The sequence below is a fragment of the Ranitomeya variabilis genome, chromosome 2 (assembly GCF_051348905.1).
Source record: "Ranitomeya variabilis isolate aRanVar5 chromosome 2, aRanVar5.hap1, whole genome shotgun sequence".
Lineage (NCBI taxonomy): Eukaryota > Metazoa > Chordata > Amphibia > Anura > Dendrobatidae > Ranitomeya > Ranitomeya variabilis.
This window is the reverse complement of record NC_135233.1, coordinates 854,170,802-854,191,783: the sequence shown is the minus strand read 5'-3', so window position 1 is coordinate 854,191,783 and position 20,982 is coordinate 854,170,802. Positions and strand designations below refer to the sequence as shown.

At 45.8% G+C, this 20,982-nt stretch overlaps 1 protein-coding gene across 1 annotated transcript in view; it reads left to right on the top strand.

Annotated features, from left to right (window-relative positions):
- The window catches only part of LOC143803981 (uncharacterized), a 521,136-nt gene that overhangs the window by 127,536 nt on the left and 372,618 nt on the right, over positions 1 to 20,982 (top strand). Inside the window, exons 42-43 of the mRNA XM_077281733.1 lie at positions 1,586 to 1,711; positions 1,911 to 2,033. Coding sequence (XP_077137848.1) covers positions 1,586 to 1,711; positions 1,911 to 2,033 — 249 coding nt within the window. The remainder of the gene's footprint in view (positions 1 to 1,585; positions 1,712 to 1,910; positions 2,034 to 20,982) is intronic.

Sequence of the window (20,982 nt, the reverse complement as noted above, 5' to 3'; positions counted from 1 at the left end):
CCATTTGATTGCAGGGGAAAAAACTTTCAGAGGGTTTTCCACTACTTAGACAACTCCTCCTCAATCGCCCTGTTTCCCCTTAAAAAATAATACCATCTATACTCACCTCCGGAAGAAGTGAGAGCTGCGACTGGTCTTTCACTTCCTTCAGATATCTGATTTGTCTGAAGGAGGGGAGAGCAAAGTGATCGGTGATTGACTGCAGGGATCATATGACATAACGTCACGCGAGCCCCAGGAGAGGCGGCGCGGACACAGCTGGAATAACACCCGCATCGGAGGTGAGTGTAGGAGTTATTATTTTATAAGGGGGAACATGGTGATTGAGATGAGGTTGTCTGAGTAGCACACGCCATTTAATAGATCCCATTTATCAAAATGATGAATTGAAAACTGTGCAACAAACGTAACTTATGTGAATTTATCCTAAATCAGTGACATGCATACTTTATACAGAAATGTGTTGTAGTGTTGTGAAAGAGAAAGTCATAAACCTAAAACCTACAAGATTTGTTCAAAACTTAGGCAAAGTGATGCAATATTCTTCAAAAATAATACATTTTATTTGTACAATTAGTAAAAAACACACCACCATTAAAAATAGGAGGGAATCAGGAAAAGATTAATATAACAAAAGAAAAATGAACACAAAAACAAATTATAAACAATATGATAATAATTAAATGACCATGTGGTCCAATATATGAAATAAATTACATCTTTTATAAATACATAAGGTATATAGGATAGTGGAACAATCAACCATATACAGCCTAGAACATAATTAAATCATGAAAAAGTGCTTGTGCAACAAATTAAGTAATTATTTATCACCTAAACATGTAAGTGTTGATAATGATCAATATGAGATTTTTTACCAAATGGGACCAATGAAAATAAGCACTTGACCAGGAGGTAGTTTAATATATTACACACAACCCAATAACATGAGGATCGATGGAACCAATGGAGAGTGTAATCTTCTTACATGAAAGGAAAGTGTCATCAGGTATAACAGCAATTATAAGATAGAAGAGGCAGTGGACAATTTATAAGCAAACATAATATACCAGATCCAAGATGGATACATACCAACCAAGTGGAGCACACCACGTCCCTCTATACCACCTCACCATTGGCTGTATTGGATGCCATTTATTTCATATATTGGACCACATGATAATTTACTTATTATCATATTGTTTACAATTTGTTTTTGTGTTAATGTTATGCACATACGTCCCCCTTCCTTTTCTTATTTTTATCTTTTCCTAATTCCTCCATATTTTTTAATGGTGTTGTGTTTTTTACTTATTGTACAAATACAATGTATTATTTTTAAAGAATATTTAATCACTTTGCCTAATTATGAACAAATCGTGTAGGTTTTCAGCTCTCAGGTTCATAGGTATTTATTAGTTTTGTTATTTTTGGTATTTCCTTCTTTGTAGGTTTATAAAGTCATAAACTTTATCTGCTTTTACTTTCTGTCCTGTTTTTATACTCGTGTTATCATTAACAGCCTATAAATGGTGATATAATATTAAGTGCAATTATGGTAATATCTCCATTTGCTTCATTTTAGATATTGATGAGTGCTCTAATTCTGCATTGAACAATTGCTCAGAAAAAGCCAATTGCTCTAACGTGGCCGGATCGTTTTATTGCCAATGCTTTGAAAACTACACGGGAGATGGTGTTAACTGTACAGGTAAGCGACTTACAGGTTATGTTTATTTGTGGTGATAAAAAAGTCGTTCAAGTTAAACCAGTTCATATTTCAGATAAAAACAATAAGAATTAGAAGTTTACATTTCAGATAAAAATGGTAAAAATGAGAATGAGCTTTGTAGAGAGGAGTTACAAAATGTAGTGAGAATGTAATGATTATATGTACTATATTTTTATAGTTGATGAGTGCAAGCTAAATACAACATATTGTGAACATAATTGCCTCAATTCTGCCAGTGGGCCCATTTGCACTTGCAACGAAGGCTACAAAGTGAATGAAGAGAACAAGTCCAAGTGTGATGGTACTGTTGACTTTCTTACACATTTATATAAATCTTTTATTAGCAACTTACCATATTTTTCGGACTATAAGACGCACCCCAAATTTGGGGTGAAAATTGCAGAAAAAAAGATTTTTTATAAGATGGGGGTCCGTCTTATTGTCCGATTTTACAGTATCTTACCTGAGGGCTGGCGGTGGCAGAGCAGGGTCACAGGAGGCATGGTGTCTGCAGAGGTGGGGTGATGTAGTACGGTGTGCACCTGAGCAGGGTCCCTGTTGTGAATTAGACTTTTTGGCTCCCTCTTGTGGTCACTAGTGGTATGACTCTGGGATTGTCTTTTTTCTGTTTGGCACTCACCTGGGTCGTTAGTCCAGGGGTGTCGCTATATTAACTTCCTGGATCCTTAGTCCAGTGCCTGGCATCGTTGTAATCAGATCCTTCTGTTGCTCCTGTCTGCTGGTCCTGGCTTTTGCAAAATTAAGCTAAGTCTTGCTTCTTTGTTTTTTGAGTTACTTGCTTTGCTACTATTTTTGTCCAGCTTGTACTAAATGTGATTTCTGACCTTGCTGGAAGCTCTAGGGGGCTGGTGTTCTCCCCCCGGCCGTTAGACGGTTCGGGGGTTCTTGAATATCCAGCATGGATATTTTGATAGGGTTTTTGCCGACCATATAAGTCATCTTACTATATTCTGCTATTAGCTAGTGGGCCTCTCTTTGCTAAATACCTAGCTCATTCTTATGTTTGTCTTTTCCTCTTACCTCACCGTTATTATTTGTTGGGGGCTTGTATCCAACTTTTGGGGTCTTTTCTCTGGAGGCAAGAAAGGTCTTTCTTTTTCCTTCTAGGGTTAGTTAGTTCTCCGGCTGGCGTGAGACGTCTAGAACCAACGTAGGCACGTTCCCCGGCTACTTATATTTGTGGTGCTAGGATTAGATATATGGTCAGCCCAGTTACCACTGCCCTATGAGCTGGTTTTTTGTGTTTGCAGACTTGGTATTGATTCCTGAGACCCTCTGCCATTGGGGTCATAACAGTATGCCAGGCCAACATTGAATGTTTAATGCATTGCAGAAGTGGGATATAAGAAAGGAAATTCTGAATTTTTTTTTTTTTCCTCTCTTCCTCCCCTTTACCTCTGAGTGGCTTGAGCTTGCTGCAGACATGAATGTCCAGACCTTGATTACAAGTGTGGACCAGCTTGCTGCTCGTGTGCAAAGCATACAAGATTTTGTTACCAGTAGTCCTATGTCTGAACCTAAAATACCTATTCCTGAACTGTTTTCTGGAGACCGATTTAAGTTTAGGAATTTCAGGGATAATTGTAAATTGTTTCTATCTCTGAGACCCTGTTCATCTGGAGACTCAGTTCAGCAAGTTAAAATTGTTATCTCTTTTTTACGGGGCGACCCTCAGGATTGGGCTTTCTCGCTAGCGCCAGGAGATCCGGCATTGGCAAATATTGATGCGTTTTTTCTGGCGCTCGGATTGCTTTACGAGGAACCCAATCTTGAGGTTCAGGCAGAAAAAGCCTTGCTGGCTATTTCTCAGGGTCAGGATGAAGCTGAAGTGTATTGCCGAAAACTTCGGAAATGGTCCGTGCTTACTCAGTGGAATGAGTGTGCTCTGGCCGCAAACTTCAGAAATGGCCTTTCTGAAGCCATTAAGAATGTGATGGTGGGTTTCTCCATTCCTACAAGTCTGAATGATTCCATGGCGCTGGCTATTCAAATTGACCGGCGTTTGCGGGAGCGCAAAACCGCTAATCCTCTGGTGGTATTGTCTAAACAAACACCTGATTTGATGCAATGTGATAGAATTCAGACCAGAAATGAGCGGAAAAATCATAGACGACAGAATGGGTTGTGTTTTTACTGTGGTGATTCTACACATGTTATATCAGCATGCTCTAAACGCCTAACAAGGGTTGTTAGTCCTGTCGCCATTGGTAATTTGCAACCTAAATTTATTTTGTCTGTGACTTTAATTTGCTCATTGTCCTCTTACCCTGTTATGGCGTTTGTGGATTCAGGTGCTGCCCTGAGTCTTATGGATCTGTCATTTGCCAAGCGCTGTGGTTTTGTTCTTGAGCCGTTGGTTAATCCTATCCCTCTGAGGGGTATTGATGCTACGCCATTGGCGGAAAATAAACCGCAGTTTTGGACACAGGTAACCATGTGCATGACTCCTGAACATCGGGAGGTGATTTGTTTTCTTGTTCTGCATAAAATGCATGATTTGGTCGTTTTGGGTTTGCCATGGTTACAGACTCATAATCCAGTCTTGGATTGGAAGGCAATGTCTGTGTCAAGTTGGGGCTGTCAGGGTATTCATGGTGATTCCCCGCCGGTGTCTATTGCTTCCTCTACTCCTTCGGAAGTTCCTGAGTATTTGTCTGATTATCAGGATGTGTTCAGCGAGTCCAGGTCCAGTGTTCTGCCTCCTCATAGGGACTGTGACTGTGCCATAGATTTGATTCCAGGTAGCAAATTTCCTAAGGGAAGACTATTTAATCTGTCTGTACCTGAGCATACCGCAATGCGTTCGTATATCAAGGAATCTCTGGAGAAGGGGCATATCCGTCCTTCCTCTTCCCCTCTTGGTGCAGGATTTTTTTTTGTGGCCAAGAAGGACGGATCTTTGAGACCTTGTATTGACTATCGGCTTTTGAATAAAATCACTGTTAAATTTCAGTATCCTTTGCCTCTGTTGTCAGACTTGTTTGCCCGAATTAAAGGTGCCAAGTGGTTCACCAAGATAGATCTTCGTGGTGCGTACAACCTTGTGCGCATTAAGCGAGGAGATGAATGGAAAACCGCATTTAATACGCCCGAAGGTCATTTTGAGTACTTGGTGATGCCTTTTGGGCTCTCTAATGCTCCTTCAGTGTTTCATGTTATGACCCCAATGGCGAGGGTCTCAGAGGAACGTGGAAGTCTGCAGAATACAAAAAACCAGCTCATAGGGCAGTGGTAACTGGGTTGACCATATATCTACTCCTAACGCCAACACTAGAAGTAGCCGGGGATCATTCCTACGATGATTCTAGAACACACGCTCCAGCCGGAGAATCTAACTACCCCTAGTAGAGGAAAAACAAAGACCTTTCTTGCCTCCAGAGAAGGGGACCCCAAAGCTGGATAGAAGCCCCCCACAAATAATAACGGTGAGGTAAGAGGAAATGACAAACACAGAAATGAACCAGGTTTAGCACAGAGAGGCCCGCTTACTGATAGCAGAATAAAGAAAGGTAACTTATATGGTCAACAAAAACCCTATCAAAATCCACACTGGAAATTCAAGAACCCCCGAACCGTCTAACGGTCCGGGGGGAGAACACCAGCCCCCTAGAGCTTCCAGCAAAGATCAGGATATAGATTTGGAACAAGCTGGACAAAAATACAAAACCAAAACAAATAGCAAAAAGCAAAAAGGCAGACTTAGCTGATATAACTGGAACCAGGATCAGTAGACAAGAGCACAGCAGACTAGCTCTGATAACTACGTTGCCAGGCATTGAACTGAAGGTCCAGGGAGCTTATATAGCAACACCCCTAACTAACGACCCAGGTGCGGATAAAAGGGATGACAGAAAAACCAGAGTCAAAAAACTAGTAACCACTAGAGGGAGCAAAAAGCGAATTCACAACAGTACCCCCCCCTTAGTGAGGGGTCACCGAACCCTCACCACGACCACCAGGGCGATCAGGATGAGCGGCATGAAAGGCACGAACTAAATCGGCCGCATGAACATCAGAGGCGACCACCCAGGAATTATCCTCCTGACCATAGCCCTTCCACTTGCCAAGGTACTGAAGCCTCCGCCTGGAGAGGCGAGAATCCAAGATCTTCTCCACCACGTACTCCAACTCGCCCTCAACCAACACCGGAGCAGGAGGCTCAGCAGAAGGAACTACAGGCACAATGTACCGCCGCAACAAGGACCTATGAAATACATTGTGAATAGCAAACGACACAGGAAGATCCAGACGAAAAGATACAGGATTAAGGATTTCCAATATCTTGTAAGGCCCAATAAAACGAGGTTTAAATTTGGGAGAGGAGACCTTCATAGGAACAAAGCGGGAAGAAAGCCATACCAAATCCCCAACGCGTAGTCGGGGACCCACACCGCGGCGGCGGTTGGCAAAGCGCTGAGCCCTCTCCTGTGACAACTTCAAGTTGTCCACCACATGATTCCAGATCCGCTGCAACCTATCCACCACAGAATCCACCCCAGGACAGTCAGAAGGCTCCACATGACCCGAAGAAAAGCGAGGATGGAAACCAGAGTTGCAGAAAAAAGGCGAAACCAAGGTGGCGGAACTAGCCCGATTATTAAGGGCAAACTCAGCCAACGGCAAGAATGTCACCCAATCGTCCTGATCAGCAGAGACAAAACACCTCAAATAAGCCTCCAAGGTCTGATTGGTTCGCTCCGTCTGTCCATTAGTCTGAGGATGGAAAGCAGACGAAAACGACAAATCAATGCCCATCCTACTACAAAAGGATCGCCAGAACCTGGAAACGAACTGGGATCCTCTGTCTGACACAATATTCTCAGGGATGCTGTGCAAACGAACCACGTTCTGGAAAAACACAGGAACCAGATCGGAAGAGGAAGGCAGCTTAGGCAATGGAACCAAATGGACCATCTTGGAGAAGCGATCACATATCACCCAGATAACGGACATGCCCTGAGATAGCGGAAGATCAGAAATGAAATCCATGGAGATATGTGTCCAAGGTCTCTTCGGGACAGGCAAGGGCAAGAGCAAACCGCTGGCACGAGAACAGCAAGGCTTAGCTCGAGCACAAGTCCCACAGGACTGCACAAATGACCGCACATCCCTTGACAAAGAAGGCCACCAAAAGGACCTGGCCACCAGATCTCTGGTGCCAAAAATTCCCGGGTGACCTGCCAACACCGAGGAATGAACCTCGGAAATGACTCTGCTGGTCCACTTATCCGGGACAAACAGTCTGTCAGGTGGACAAGACTCAGGCCTATCCGCCTGAAATCTCTGCAACACACGTCGCAGATCCGGAGAAATAGCTGACAAGATAACTCCATCTTTAAGAATACCAACAGGATCAGCGACTTCAGGAGCATCAGGCACAAAGCTCCTAGAAAGAGCATCGGCCTTCACATTCTTTGAACCTGGTAAATACGAGACAACAAAATCAAAGCGGGAGAAAAACAATGACCAGCGGGCCTGTCTCGGATTAAGGCGTTTAGCAGACTCGAGATACATCAGATTTTTGTGATCAGTCAAGACCACCACACGATGCTTAGCACCCTCGAGCCAATGACGCCACTCCTCAAATGCCCATTTCATGGCCAACAACTCCCGATTGCCCACATCATAATTTCGCTCGGCAGGCGAAAACTTCCTAGAGAAAAAGGCACAAGGTTTCATAACGGAGCAACCAGGGCCTCTCTGCGACAAAACGGCCCCCGCTCCAATCTCTGAAGCATCCACCTCAACCTGAAAGGGAAGTGAGACATCGGGCTGGCACAAAACAGGCGCCGAAGTAAACCGGCGTTTCAACTCCTGGAAAGCCTCCACGGCAGCAGGAGCCCAGTTGGCTACATCGGAGCCCTTCTTGGTCATATCCGTCAAAGGTTTCACAATGCTAGAAAAATTAGCGATAAAACGACGGTAGAAGTTAGCGAAACCCAAGAATTTCTGAAGACACTTAACTGACGAGGGCTGAGTCCAATCAAGAATAGCTCGGACCTTGACTGAGTCCATCTCCACAGCAGAAGGGGAAAAAATGAACCCCAAAAAGGGAACCTTCAGTACACCAAAGAGACACTTTGAGCCCTTGACAAACAAAGAATTTTCACGCAAAATTTTAAAGACCAACCTGACCTGCTCCACATGTGAATCCCAATTATCAGAAAAAACCAAAATATCATCCAGATAAACAATCAAAAATTTATCCAGATACTTCCGGAAGATGTCATGCATAAAGGACTGAAAAACTGAAGGCGCATTGGAGAGCCTAAAAGGCATCACCAAGTACTCAAAATGACCTTCGGGCGTATTGAATGCGGTTTTCCATTCATCACCTTGCTTAATGCGCACAAGGTTGTACGCACCACGAAGGTCTATCTTGGTGAACCACTTGGCACCCTTAATCCGGGCAAACAAGTCAGACAACAGCGGTAAAGGATACTGAAATTTGACAGTGATCTTATTTAAAAGCCGATAATCAATACAAGGCCTCAAAGATCCGTCCTTTTTTGCCACAAAAAAGAATCCCGCACCAAGAGGGGAAGAAGACGGACGAATATGTCCTTTCTCCAGAGACTCCTTGATATATGAACGCATAGCGGTATGTTCGGGTACCGACAGATTAAACAGTCTTCCCTTAGGAAATTTACTGCCAGGGATCAAATCTATAGCACAGTCACAGTCCCTATGAGGAGGCAGTGCACTGGACTCAGACTCACTGAAGACATCCTGATAATCAGACAAATACTCAGGAACTTCCGAAGGCGTAGAAGAAGCAATAGACACAGGCAGGGAATCCCCATGAATACCACGACAGCCCCAACTTGAGACTGACATAGCCTTCCAGTCCAGGACTGGATTATGGGTCTGTAACCATGGCAGCCCTAAAACAACCAAATCATGCATTTTATGTAAAACCAGGAAACGTATCACCTCGCGGTGTTCAGGAGTCATGCACATGGTAACTTGTGTCCAATACTGCGGTTTATTTGCTGCCAATGGCGTAGCATCAATACCCCTAAGAGGAATAGGATTTTCCAATGGTTCAAGAATAAAACCACAGCGCTTAGCAAATGACAGATCCATAAGACTCAGGGCAGCACCTGAATCTACAAACGCCATGACAGGATAAGACGACAGTGAGCAAATCAAAGTTACAGACAGAATAAATTTAGGTTGCAAATTACCAACGGTGACAGGACTAACAACCTTAGCTATACGTTTAGAGCATGCTGAGATAACATGTGTAGAATCACCACAGTAGTAGCACAAGCCATTCCGGCGTCTATGAATTTTCCGCTCATTTCTAGTCAGGATTCTATCACATTGCATTAAATCAGGTGTCTGTTCAGACAACACCATGAGGGAATTTGCGGTTTTTCTATCACATTGCACCGAATTAGGTGTCTGTTCAGACAACACCATGAGGGAATTTGCGGTTTTGCGCTCCCGCAACCGCCGGTCAATTTGAATAGCCAGTGCCATGGTATCATTCAGACCTGTGGGAATGGGAAAACCCACCATAACATTCTTAATGGCTTCAGAAAGGCCATTTCTAAAATTAGCGGCCAGTGCACACTCGTTCCAATGTGTCAGCACGGACCATTTCCGAAATTTTTGGCAATACACTTCAGCCTCGTCCTGTCCCTGAGACATAGCCAGCAAGGCCTTTTCTGCCTGAATCTCAAGATTGGGTTCCTCATAAAGCAAACCGAGCGCCAGAAAAAACGCATCAATATCAGCCAATGCCGGATCTCCTGGCGCCAGCGAAAAAGCCCAATCCTGAGGGTCGCCCCGTAAGAACGAAATAACAATTTTTACTTGCTGAGCAGAGTCTCCAGATGAACAGGATCTCAGGGACAAAAACAATTTACAATTATTCACGAAATTCCTAAACTTAAACCTGTCTCCGGAAAACAGTTCAGGAATCGGTATTTTAGGTTCTGACCTAGGATTTCTGATAACATAGTCTTGTATGCCCTGCACACGAGTAGCCAGCTGGTCCACACTTGTAATCAAGGTCTGGACATTCATGTCTGCAGCAAGCATAGCCACTCTGAGGTAAAGGGGAAGAAGAAAAAAAAAAAAAAAAAAAAACTCAGAATCTTTTTTCTTATAATCCCTCTTCTGCAATGCATTAAACATTTAATACTGGCCTGGCAAACTGTTATGACCCCAATGGCGAGGGTCTCAGAGGAACGTGGAAGTCTGCAGAATACAAAAAACCAGCTCATAGGGCAGTGGTAACTGGGTTGACCATATATCTACTCCTAACGCCAACACTAGAAGTAGCCGGGGATCATTCCTACGATGATTCTAGAACACACGCTCCAGCCGGAGAATCTAACTACCCCTAGTAGAGGAAAAACAAAGACCTTTCTTGCCTCCAGAGAAGGGACCCCAAAGCTGGATAGAAGCCCCCCACAAATAATAACGGTGAGGTAAGAGGAAATGACAAACACAGAAATGAACCAGGTTTAGCACAGAGAGGCCCGCTTACTGATAGCAGAATAAAGAAAGGTAACTTATATGGTCAACAAAAACCCTATCAAAATCCACACTGGAAATTCAAGAACCCCCGAACCGTCTAACGGTCCGGGGGGAGAACACCAGCCCCCTAGAGCTTCCAGCAAAGATCAGGATATAGATTTGGAACAAGCTGGACAAAAATACAAAACCAAAACAAATAGCAAAAAGCAAAAAGGCAGACTTAGCTGATATAACTGGAACCAGGATCAGTAGACAAGAGCACAGCAGACTAGCTCTGATAACTACGTTGCCAGGCATTGAACTGAAGGTCCAGGGAGCTTATATAGCAACACCCCTAACTAACGACCCAGGTGCGGATAAAAGGGATGACAGAAAAACCAGAGTCAAAAAACTAGTAACCACTAGAGGGAGCAAAAAGCGAATTCACAACAGTTTCAGTCCTTTATGCATGATATTTTCCGGAAGTATCTGGATAGATTTATGATCGTTTATCTGGATGATATTCTGTTTTTTTCTGATGACTGGGACTCGCATGTAGAGCAGGTCAGGATGGTGTTTCAGGTTTTGCGTGAGAATGCTTTATTTGTTAAGGGCTCAAAGTGTCTCTTTGGAGTACAGAAGGTTCCCTTTTTGGGGTTTATTTTTTCCCCTTCTGCGGTGGAGATGGACCCAGTCAAGGTCCGTGCTATTCATGATTGGACTCAACCCACGTCAGTTAAGAGTCTTCAGAAGTTCTTGGGTTTTGCTAACTTCTACCGTCGTTTTATTGCAAATTTTTCTAGCATTGCTAAACCTTTGACGGATATGACCAAGAAAGGTTCTGATGTTGCTAACTGGGCTCCTGCAGCCGTGGAGGCTTTCCAGGAGTTGAAGCGCCGGTTTACTTCGGCGCCTGTTTTGTGCCAGCCTGATGTCTCACTTCCCTTTCAGGTTGAAGTGGATGCTTCTGAGATTGGGGCAGGGGCCGTTTTGTCACAGAGAGGCCCTGGTTGCTCTGTGATGAGACCTTGTGCCTTTTTCTCGAGGAAGTTTTCGCCTGCTGAGCAGAATTATGATGTTGGCAATCGGGAGTTGTTGGCCATGAAGTGGGCATTTGAGGAGTGGCGTCATTGGCTCGAGGGTGCTAAGCATCGTGTGGTGGTCTTGACTGATCACAAAAATCTGATGTATCTCGAGTCTGCTAAACGCCTGAATCCTAGACAGGCCCGCTGGTCATTGTTTTTCTCCCGTTTTGACTTTGTGGTCTCGTATTTACCAGGTTCAAAGAATGTGAAGGCTGATGCTCTTTCAAGGAGCTTTGTGCCTGACTCTCCGGGAGTCACAGAACCAGTTGGTATTCTTAAAGAGGGAGTTATCTTGTCAGCCATTTCTCCGGATTTGCGACGTGTGTTGCAGAGATTTCAGGCTGGTAGACCTGACTCTTGTCCACCTGACAGACTGTTTGTTCCTGATAAGTGGACCAGCAGAGTCATTTCCGAGGTTCATTCCTCGGTGTTGGCAGGGCATCCGGGAATTTTTGGCACCAGAGATCTGGTGGCTAGGTCCTTTTGGTGGCCTTCCTTGTCACGGGATGTGCGGTCGTTTGTGCAGTCCTGTGGGACTTGTGCTCGAGCTAAGCCTTGCTGTTCGCGTGCCAGCGGGTTGCTCTTGCCCTTGCCTGTCCCGAAGAGGCCTTGGACACACATTTCCATGGATTTCATTTCAGATCTCCCGGTGTCTCAGGGCATGTCTGTCATCTGGGTGGTATGTGATCGCTTTTCTAAGATGGTCCATTTGGTACCTTTGCCTAAGCTGCCTTCCTCTTCCGATCTGGTTCCTGTGTTCTTTCAGAATGTGGTTCGTTTACACGGCATTCCTGAGAATATTGTGTCTGACAGAGGATCCCAGTTTGTTTCCAGGTTCTGGCGATCCTTTTGTGCTAGGATGGGCATTGAGTTGTCGTTTTCGTCTGCCTTTCATCCTCAGACTAATGGACAAACGGAGCGAACTAATCAGACTCTGGAGGCTTATTTGAGGTGTTTTGTTTCTGCGGATCAGGATGATTGGGTGACCTTCTTGCCGTTGGCTGAGTTTGCCCTTAATAATCGGGCTAGTTCCGCTACATTGGTTTCGCCATTTTTCTGCAACTCTGGTTTCCATCCTCGTTTTTCCTCGGGACATGTGGAGCCTTCTGACTGTCCTGGGGTAGATTCTGTGGTGGATAGGTTGCAGCAGATCTGGAATCATGTGGTGGACAACTTGAAGTTGTCACAAGAGAAGGCTCAGCGTTTTGCCAACCGCCGCCGCGGTGTGGGTCCCCGACTTCGTGTTGGGGATTTGGTATGGCTGTCTTCTCGATTTGTTCCTATGAAGGTCTCCTCTCCTAAATTTAAGCCTCGCTTCATCGGTCCTTACAAGATATTGGAAATCCTTAATCCTGTGTCCTTTCGCTTGGATCTTCCTGTGTCGTTTGCCATTCACAACGTGTTCCATAGGTCTTTGTTGCGGCGGTACGTTGTACCTGTGGTTCCTTCTGCTGAGCCTCCTGCTCCGGTGTTGGTTGAGGGCGAGTTGGAGTACGTGGTGGAGAAGATCTTGGATTCTTGTCTCTCCAGGCGGAGGCTTCAGTATCTGGTCAAGTGGAAGGGCTATGGTCTGGAGGATAATTCCTGGGTGGTTGCCTCTGATGTGCATGCGGCCGATTTAGTTCGTGCCTGTCACGCTGCTCATCCTGATCGCCCTGGTGGTCTTGGTGAGGGTTCGGTGACCCCTCCTTAAGGGGGGGTACTGTTGTGAATTAGACTTTTTGGCTCCCTCTTGTGGTCACTAGTGGTATGACTCTGGGATTGTCTTTTTTCTGTTTGGCACTCACCTGGGTCGTTAGTCCAGGGGTGTCGCTATATTAACTTCCTGGATCCTTAGTCCAGTGCCTGGCATCGTTGTAATCAGATCCTTCTGTTGCTCCTGTCTGCTGGTCCTGGCTTTTGCAAAATTAAGCTAAGTCTTGCTTCTTTGTTTTTTGAGTTACTTGCTTTGCTACTATTTTTGTCCAGCTTGTACTAAATGTGATTTCTGACCTTGCTGGAAGCTCTAGGGGGCTGGTGTTCTCCCCCCTGCCGTTAGACGGTTCGGGGGTTCTTGAATATCCAGCGTGGATATTTTGATAGGGTTTTTGCCGACCATATAAGTCATCTTACTATATTCTGCTATTAGCTAGTGGGCCTCTCTTTGCTAAATACCTAGCTCATTCTTATGTTTGTCTTTTCCTCTTACCTCACCGTTATTATTTGTTGGGGGCTTGTATCCAACTTTTGGGGTCTTTTCTCTGGAGGCAAGAAAGGTCTTTCTTTTTCCTTCTAGGGTTAGTTAGTTCTCCGGCTGGCGCGAGACGTCTAGAACCAACGTAGGCACGTTCCCCGGCTACTTCTATTTGTGGTGCTAGGATTAGATATATGGTCAGCCCAGTTACCACTGCCCTATGAGCTGGTTTTTTGTGTTTGCAGACTTGGTATTGATTCCTGAGACCCTCTGCCATTGGGGTCATAACAGGTCCCTTCCTGCTTAGGTGGGTGACGCCACGGCCTGGTGTCCATGGGAGGGTTGCAGCAGTGGTGTGGCAATGGCAGAGGTGCGAATAATGAGCGGTATGGCGTGAGCAGGGTCCCTTCCACAGGTGAGGTGACGCAGCGGACCCGGATTAATACAGGCTTACCGGCAGAGGTGCGGCGGCAGCAGAGGTGCGGGGATGAGGAGGGGCAGTGAGCAGTATGGCGTGAGCAGTGTTCCTTTCACAGGTGAGGTGATGCAGCAGCCCGGTAAGCAGCTGAGCTGGGTGAATCATGTTGTTATCAGTGGTGGCGGCCATCTTCCTGAGGTCGCGCGTGCGCAGATGGAGTGCTCTGCTTCCCGGGGCTTCAGGAAAATGGCCGCGGGTGCACAGATGGAGATCGCAGCGACCATTTTCCTGAAACCAAGATCTGAATCTGCTAACTCAGCTGCAGGAAAATGGCCACCGCGATCTCCATCTGCGCTCCCGCGGCCTCCCGCGGCTATTTTTCTGAAGCCCCAGGAAGAAGAGCACTCCATATGCGCACGCGCGGCCTCAGGAAGATGGCCGCCACCACCGATAACAACATGATTCACCTGGCTCTGCTGATTACCTGGCTGCTGCATCACCTCACCTGTGAAAGGGACGCCATACCGCTCACTGCACCTTCTCATCCTCGCACCTCTGCCGCCGCCACCACACCACTGCGGGTAAGCATGCATTACGACTATTAGACGCACCCCCTATTTTCCCCCCTTTTTTGGGGGGGAAAAGTGCGTCTTGTAGTCCGAAAAATACGGTATTAGCTTTTCAGATGCAAATTAAAAAAATAACATAAAACACTTTATTTTATACATTTATTAAGCATTATTTATTAATGAAAATTATATTTACAGATGTTGATGATTGCACAAAAAGATACCGTATTTTTCGGACTACAAGACGCACTTTTTCCCCCCAAAAAGGGGGGAAAATGGGGGGTGCATCTAATAGTCGCAATGCAGGCTTATCGTGGCGGCAGAGGTACGGTGGCAGAGGTGTGGTGGCAGAGGTGCGGCGGCAGACGTGCAGGGATGAGGAGGCGCAGTGAGCGGGGTCCCTTTCCCCCGTGAGGTGATGCAGCAGCCCGGTAAGCAGCAGAGCCGGGGGAATCCTGTTGTTAGCGGTGGTGGCGGCCATCTTCCGGAGGCCGCGCGTGCGCAGATGGAGCGCTCTGCTTCCCGGGGTTTCAGGAAAATGGCCACGGGATGCCGCGCGTGCGCAGATGGGGATCGCGGCGGCCATTTTCCTGAAGTTCGTGGCTTCAGGAAAATGGCCGCCGCAATCTCCATCTGGAACGCGCGGCATCCCGCGGCCATTTTCCTGAAGCCCCGGGAAGCAGAGCGCTTCATCTGCGCACCCGCGGCCTCGGGAAGATGGCCGCCACCACCGCTAACAACAGTATTCACCCGGCTCTGCTGCTTACCGGGCTGCTGCATCACCTCACCGGGGAAAGGGACCCCTCTGACGCCATACATCTCACTGCGCCTCCTCATCCCAGCACCTCCTCATCCCAGGACCTCCTCATCCCAGGACCTCCTCATCCCAGGACCTCCTCATCCCAGCACCTCCTCATCCCAGGCTCATCCCAGGACCTCCTCATCCCAGCACCTCCTCATCCCAGCACCTCCTCATCCCAGCACCTCTGCCGGTAACCACTGCTGCAACCCTCCCATGGACACCAGGCCGTGGCGTTGCCCACCTAAGCAGGAAGGGACCCTGCTCAGGTGCACGCCGTACCGCATCACCCCACCTCTGCCGACACCATGCCTCCTGTGACCCTGCTCTGCCACCGCCAGCCCTCAGGTAAGATACTGTAAATTCGGACAATAAGACGGACCCTGTTGTGAATTCCGTTCTCGGGCTCCCTCCTGTGGTCATGAGCGGTACTGTGTGAGTTTGTTCTAGGGCTCCCTCTGGTGGCCTTTAGCGATATGGCTGGTCTTGGCTGGGCTCTGCTGATTCATTTCCTGCTATACTGGGCCTATTTAATTCACCTGGCCCTTCATTTGTTGCCTGCTGTCGGTGTATTCAGTCCTGTTTCTGAGTTCTCCTGAATATTCCTTGTGACCAGTCTCCTGCTGGAGAAGCTAAGTTTGTTTGCTCATTATTTCCTTGAAAACGTTTCTTAGTATATAATGAGTTCAGTCCAGCTTGCTTTTATGTGATTTTTTGCTGGCTGGTTAGTTCTGGGGTGCAGAGTGCGCCCCTCACATCGTGAGTCGGTGTGGGGGTTCTTGCATTCTCTGCGTGGTTTATTTTTGATAGTTTTTGTACTGACCGCACAGACTCCTATCTATTTTCTGTCTATCTAGTATTAGCGGGCCTCATTTGCTTAACCTGTTTCATTTCTACGTTTGTCTTTTCCCCTTAACTCACCGTTATTATTTGTGGGGGCTATCTATAACTTTGGGGTTATTTCTCTGAGGCAAGTGAGGTCTTTGCTTTCTCTCTAGGGGTAGTAAGTGTCTCAGGCTGTGAACGTGGCGTCTAGGATTTTAGGAACGCTCCACGGCTGCCTTTAGTGTGTGTGGATAGGATCAGAATTGCGGTCAGTATAGCTGCCACATCCCCAGAACTTGTCCTATATTCTGGTCATATGTGTCAGGTCAGTTTTGAGGTCCTACCACCGGACCATAACAGTACAGCAGGCCACAAAGTGTTAATGCAGCAGAAGAGGGAGAAGAGAAATCCTGAAGTCATTTTTTTTTTCTGCACTGTGTTTAGCCTCTCCCCTCCCCTTAATCTTTGGGTGGTTCTGAATTTAGTTGCAGATATGTACATTCAGAGTCTGTCTTCTAGTGTGGATCATCTCACTGCAAGGGTGCAGGGCATTCAGAATTATGTAGTCCGCAGTCCTATGTCAGAGCCTAAAATACCAATTCCTGAACTGTTCTCCGGAGACAGATCTAGGTTTTTGAACTTTAAGAATAATTGTAAGTTATTCCTTTCTCTGAGACCTCGCTCCTCTGGTGATTCTGTTCAGCAAGTTAAAATTATTATCTCTTTGTTACGTGGTGACCCTCAAGATCGGGCATTCTCTCTGGCGCCAGGAGATCCTGCATTGCTAAATGTGGATGCGTTTTTTCTGGCGCTTGGAGTACTTTATGAGGAACCAAATCTGGTAGACCAAGCAGAGAAGGTTTTACTGGCTCTCTCTCAGGGTCAAGATGAAGCAGAGGTTTACTGTCAGAAGTTTAGGAAGTGGTCTGTGCTCACTCAATGGAATGAGTGCGCCCTGGCGGTGATTTTCAGAAAGGGTCTGTCTGAAGCCCTTAAAGATGTTATGGTGGGGTTCCCCACGCCTGTGGGTCTGAATGAGTCAATGTCTTTGGCCATTCAGATTGATCGGCGTTTGCGGGAACGCAAACCGGTGCACCATCTGGCGGAATTTTCTGAGCAGAAACCTGAACCTATGCAATGCGACAGGATTCTGACCAGAGTTGAATGGCAAAACCACAGACGTCAGAATGGGTTGTGGTTTTACTGTGGTGATTCTGCTCATGTTATCTCAGAGTGTTCTAAGCGCACAAAAAGGTTCACCAAGTCTGTCACCATTGGTACTGTACAACCTAAATTCATTTTGTCTGTTACTTTGATTTGCTCTCTGTCATCCTTCTCAGTTATGGCTTTTGTGGATTCAGGTGCCGCCCTGAATTTGATGGATTTGTCATTTGCCAGGCGCTGTGGTTTTATCTTGGAGCCTTTACAATTTCCTATTCCACTAAAGGGAATTGATGCTACGCCATTGGCCAAGAATAAACCTCAACTGGACTCAAGTGACCATGTGCATGGCTCCTGCACATCAGGAGGTGATTCGCTTTCTTGTGCTACATAATTTGCATGATGTTGTCGTGTTGGGTCTGCCATGGTTGCAGGCTCATAATCCAGTCCTGGATTGGAAAGCAATGTCTGTGTCAAGTTGGGGTTGCCAGGGAATTCATGGCGATGCCCCTTTGGTGTCAATTGCTTCTTCTACTCCTTCTGAAGTCCCTGAATTTTTGTCGGACTACCAGGATGTATTTGATGAGCCCAAATCCAGTGCCCTACCTCCTCATAGGGATTGTGACTGTGCCATAAATCTGATTCCTGGTAGTAAGTTCCCTAAGGGACGACTTTTTAATTTATCTGTACCTGAACATGCCGCTATGCGGAGTTATATAAAGGAGTCCTTGGAGAAGGGGCACATTCGCCCGTCCTCGTCCCCTTTGGGTGCAGGGTTCTTTTTTGTGGCCAAGAAGGATGGTTCTCTGAGACCCTGTATAGATTATTGCCTTCTAAATAACATCACGGTCAAGTTTCAGTACCCCTTGCCACTGTTGTCCGATCTGTTTGCCCGGATTAGGGGGGCCAGTTGGTTCACCAAGATAGATCTTCGTGGAGCGTATAATCTTGTGCGCATAAAGCAGGGCGATGAATGGAAAACCGCATTTAATACACCCAAAGGCCATTTTGAGTACCTGGTGATGCCTTTTGGGCTTTCTAATGACCCCTCTGTGTTTCAGTCCTTCATGCACGACATCTTCCAAAAGTATCTGGATAGATTTATGATTGTGTACCTGGATGATATTTTGGTCTTTTCTGATGATTGGGAGTCTCATGTGAAGCAGGTCAGGATGGTATTTCAGGTCCTGCGTGCCAATGCCTTGTTTGTGAAGGGCTCTAAATGTCTCTTCGGAGTCCAGAAGATTTCCTTTTTGGGCTTTATTTTTTCTCCTTCTACTATTGAGATGGATCCAGTCAAGGTCCAGGCTATTCATGACTGGACTCAACCTACATCTGTGAAGAGTCTTCAGAAGTTCTTGGGTTTTGCTAATTTTTACCTTCGCTTCATCACTAATTTTGCTAGCGTGGTTAAGCCTTTGACGGATTTGACCAAGAAGGGTTCTGATGTTACGAATTGGTCTCCTGCGGCCGTGGAGGCCTTTCAGGAGCTGAAACGTCGGTTTTCTTCGGCTCCTGTCTTGCGCCAGCCCGATGTCTCTCTTCCCTTTCAGGTCGAGGTTGATGCTTCTGAGATTGGAGCAGGGGCTGTCTTGTCACAGAGAAGTTCTGATGGCTCTGTGATGAGACCATGTGCTTTCTTTTCAAGAAAGTTTTCGCCTGCCGAGCAGAATTATGATGTTGGTAATTGTGAGTTGTTGGCAATGAAGTGGGCATTTAAGGAGTGGCGACATTGGTTTGAAGGAGCCAAGCATCGTGTGGTGGTCTTGACGGATCACAAGAATTTGACTTATCTCGAGTCTGCCAAACGGTTGAATCCAAGACAGGCTCAATGGTCGCTGTTTTTCTCTCATTTCGATTTCGTGGTTTCTTATCTTCCCGGTTCGAAAAACGTGAAGGCTGATGCCCTTTCTAGGAGTTTTGTGCCTGACTCCCTGGAAGTTTCTGAACCTACTGGTGTCCTCAAAGAGGGGGTGATTTTGTCTGCCATCTCTCCTGATCTGCGACGGGTGTTGCAGGAGTTTCAGGCCAATAGACCTGACCGTTGTCCACCGGAGAGATTGTTTGTCCCGGACAGATGGACCAGTAGAGTTATTTCCGAGGTTCATTCTTCGGTGTTGGCGGGTCATCCTGGGATTTTTGGCACCAGGGATTTGGTGGCGAGGTCCTTTTGGTGGCCTTCCTTGTCGCGGGATGTGCGTTCCTTCTCAGATCAGTTCCTCTCATCTCAGAGGATGTCTGTCATCTGGGTGGTTTGTGATCGTTTTTCTAAAATGGTCCATTTGGTACCCTCACTCCCTGAGGAAGCAACAAGAAACGCGCGTTGGAGTGTGGGATAGCAGTAATACCACGTGGAAAATGAATCCTGGTTAGTATATGGAGCATCTATTATGCACTAGTCACTTTCCTATTAGGGTTTATTACATGTGATGAGGATATGTGCACATTATGGATATAATTTGAGTTGATACTCTTTACTTACTACATATATTCGATTATACTTTCTGGATTCGGGTATATATTTATTAGCACTTTAATTATTTATTAATATTGATAACATTTTATGTATTTAATATGGATTTTCCTATTTAAAATATACTTATCTATTTAAAAACCATGTACTACTATTATGAAATATTCAGATTATGAGTGGTATTCTGTTCCCTTGGGTTTTTAGATTTGTTATATGTTTTTTAATCGTTTGTTGTGTTAGATTGGATTGGTGTTCCTAAATAAAATTATTTATATTTTGAATATTATTGGTTTTTGGTTTATTTATATTTTTTTATTCTTTATATATATGTCTTTTTCAAGTGGTTTCTTTTTTCATTAGTTTAGTTGTCTGCTTGATTTTCATTATGAGTTTGTGATAGGTTCTATCTTTTGCTCCTATTTTTTTTGGTTTAAAGTACATTTGGTACCCTTGCCTAAGCTGCCTTCCTCTTCCGATTTGGTGCCACTGTTTTTTCAGAATGTGGTTCGTTTACATGGTATTCCGGAGAACATTGTGTCTGACAGAGGATCCCAGTTTGTGTCCAGATTTTGGCGGTCCTTTTGTGCTAAGATGGGCATTGAATTGTCTTTTTCGTCGGCCTTCCATCCTCAGACGAATGGCCAAACCGAACGAACTAATCAGACCTTGGAAACTTATTTGAGATGTTTTGTTTCTGCTGATCAGGATGATTGGGTGACTTTTTTGCCATTGGCTGAGTTCGCCCTCAATAATCGGGCTAGTTCTGCTACTTTGGTTTCTCCGTTCTTTTGCAATTCTGGTTTTCATCCTCGTTTTTCCTCGGGTCAGGTTGAGCCCTCTGACTGTCCTGGGGTGGATTCTGTGGTGGATAGGTTGCAGCAGATTTGGAACCACGTAGTGGATAATTTGACGTTATCACAGGAGAAGGCTCAGCGCTTTGCTAACCGCCGTCGCTGTGTGGGTCCCCGACTTCGCGTGGGGGATTTGGTATGGTTGTCTTCTCGTTTTGTTCCGATGAAGGTTTCCTCTCCTAAGTTCAAGCCTCGTTTCATCGGTCCTTATAAGATTTTGGAAATCCTCAACCCTGTGTCATTTCGTTTGGACCTCCCAACATCGTTTGCCATTCATAATGTGTTCCATAGGTCATTGTTGCGGAGATACGTGGTGCCTGTGGTCCCTTCTGTTGATCCTCCTGCTCCGGTCTTGGTTGAGGGGGAGTTGGAGTACGTGGTGGAGAAGATCTTGGATTCTCGTGTT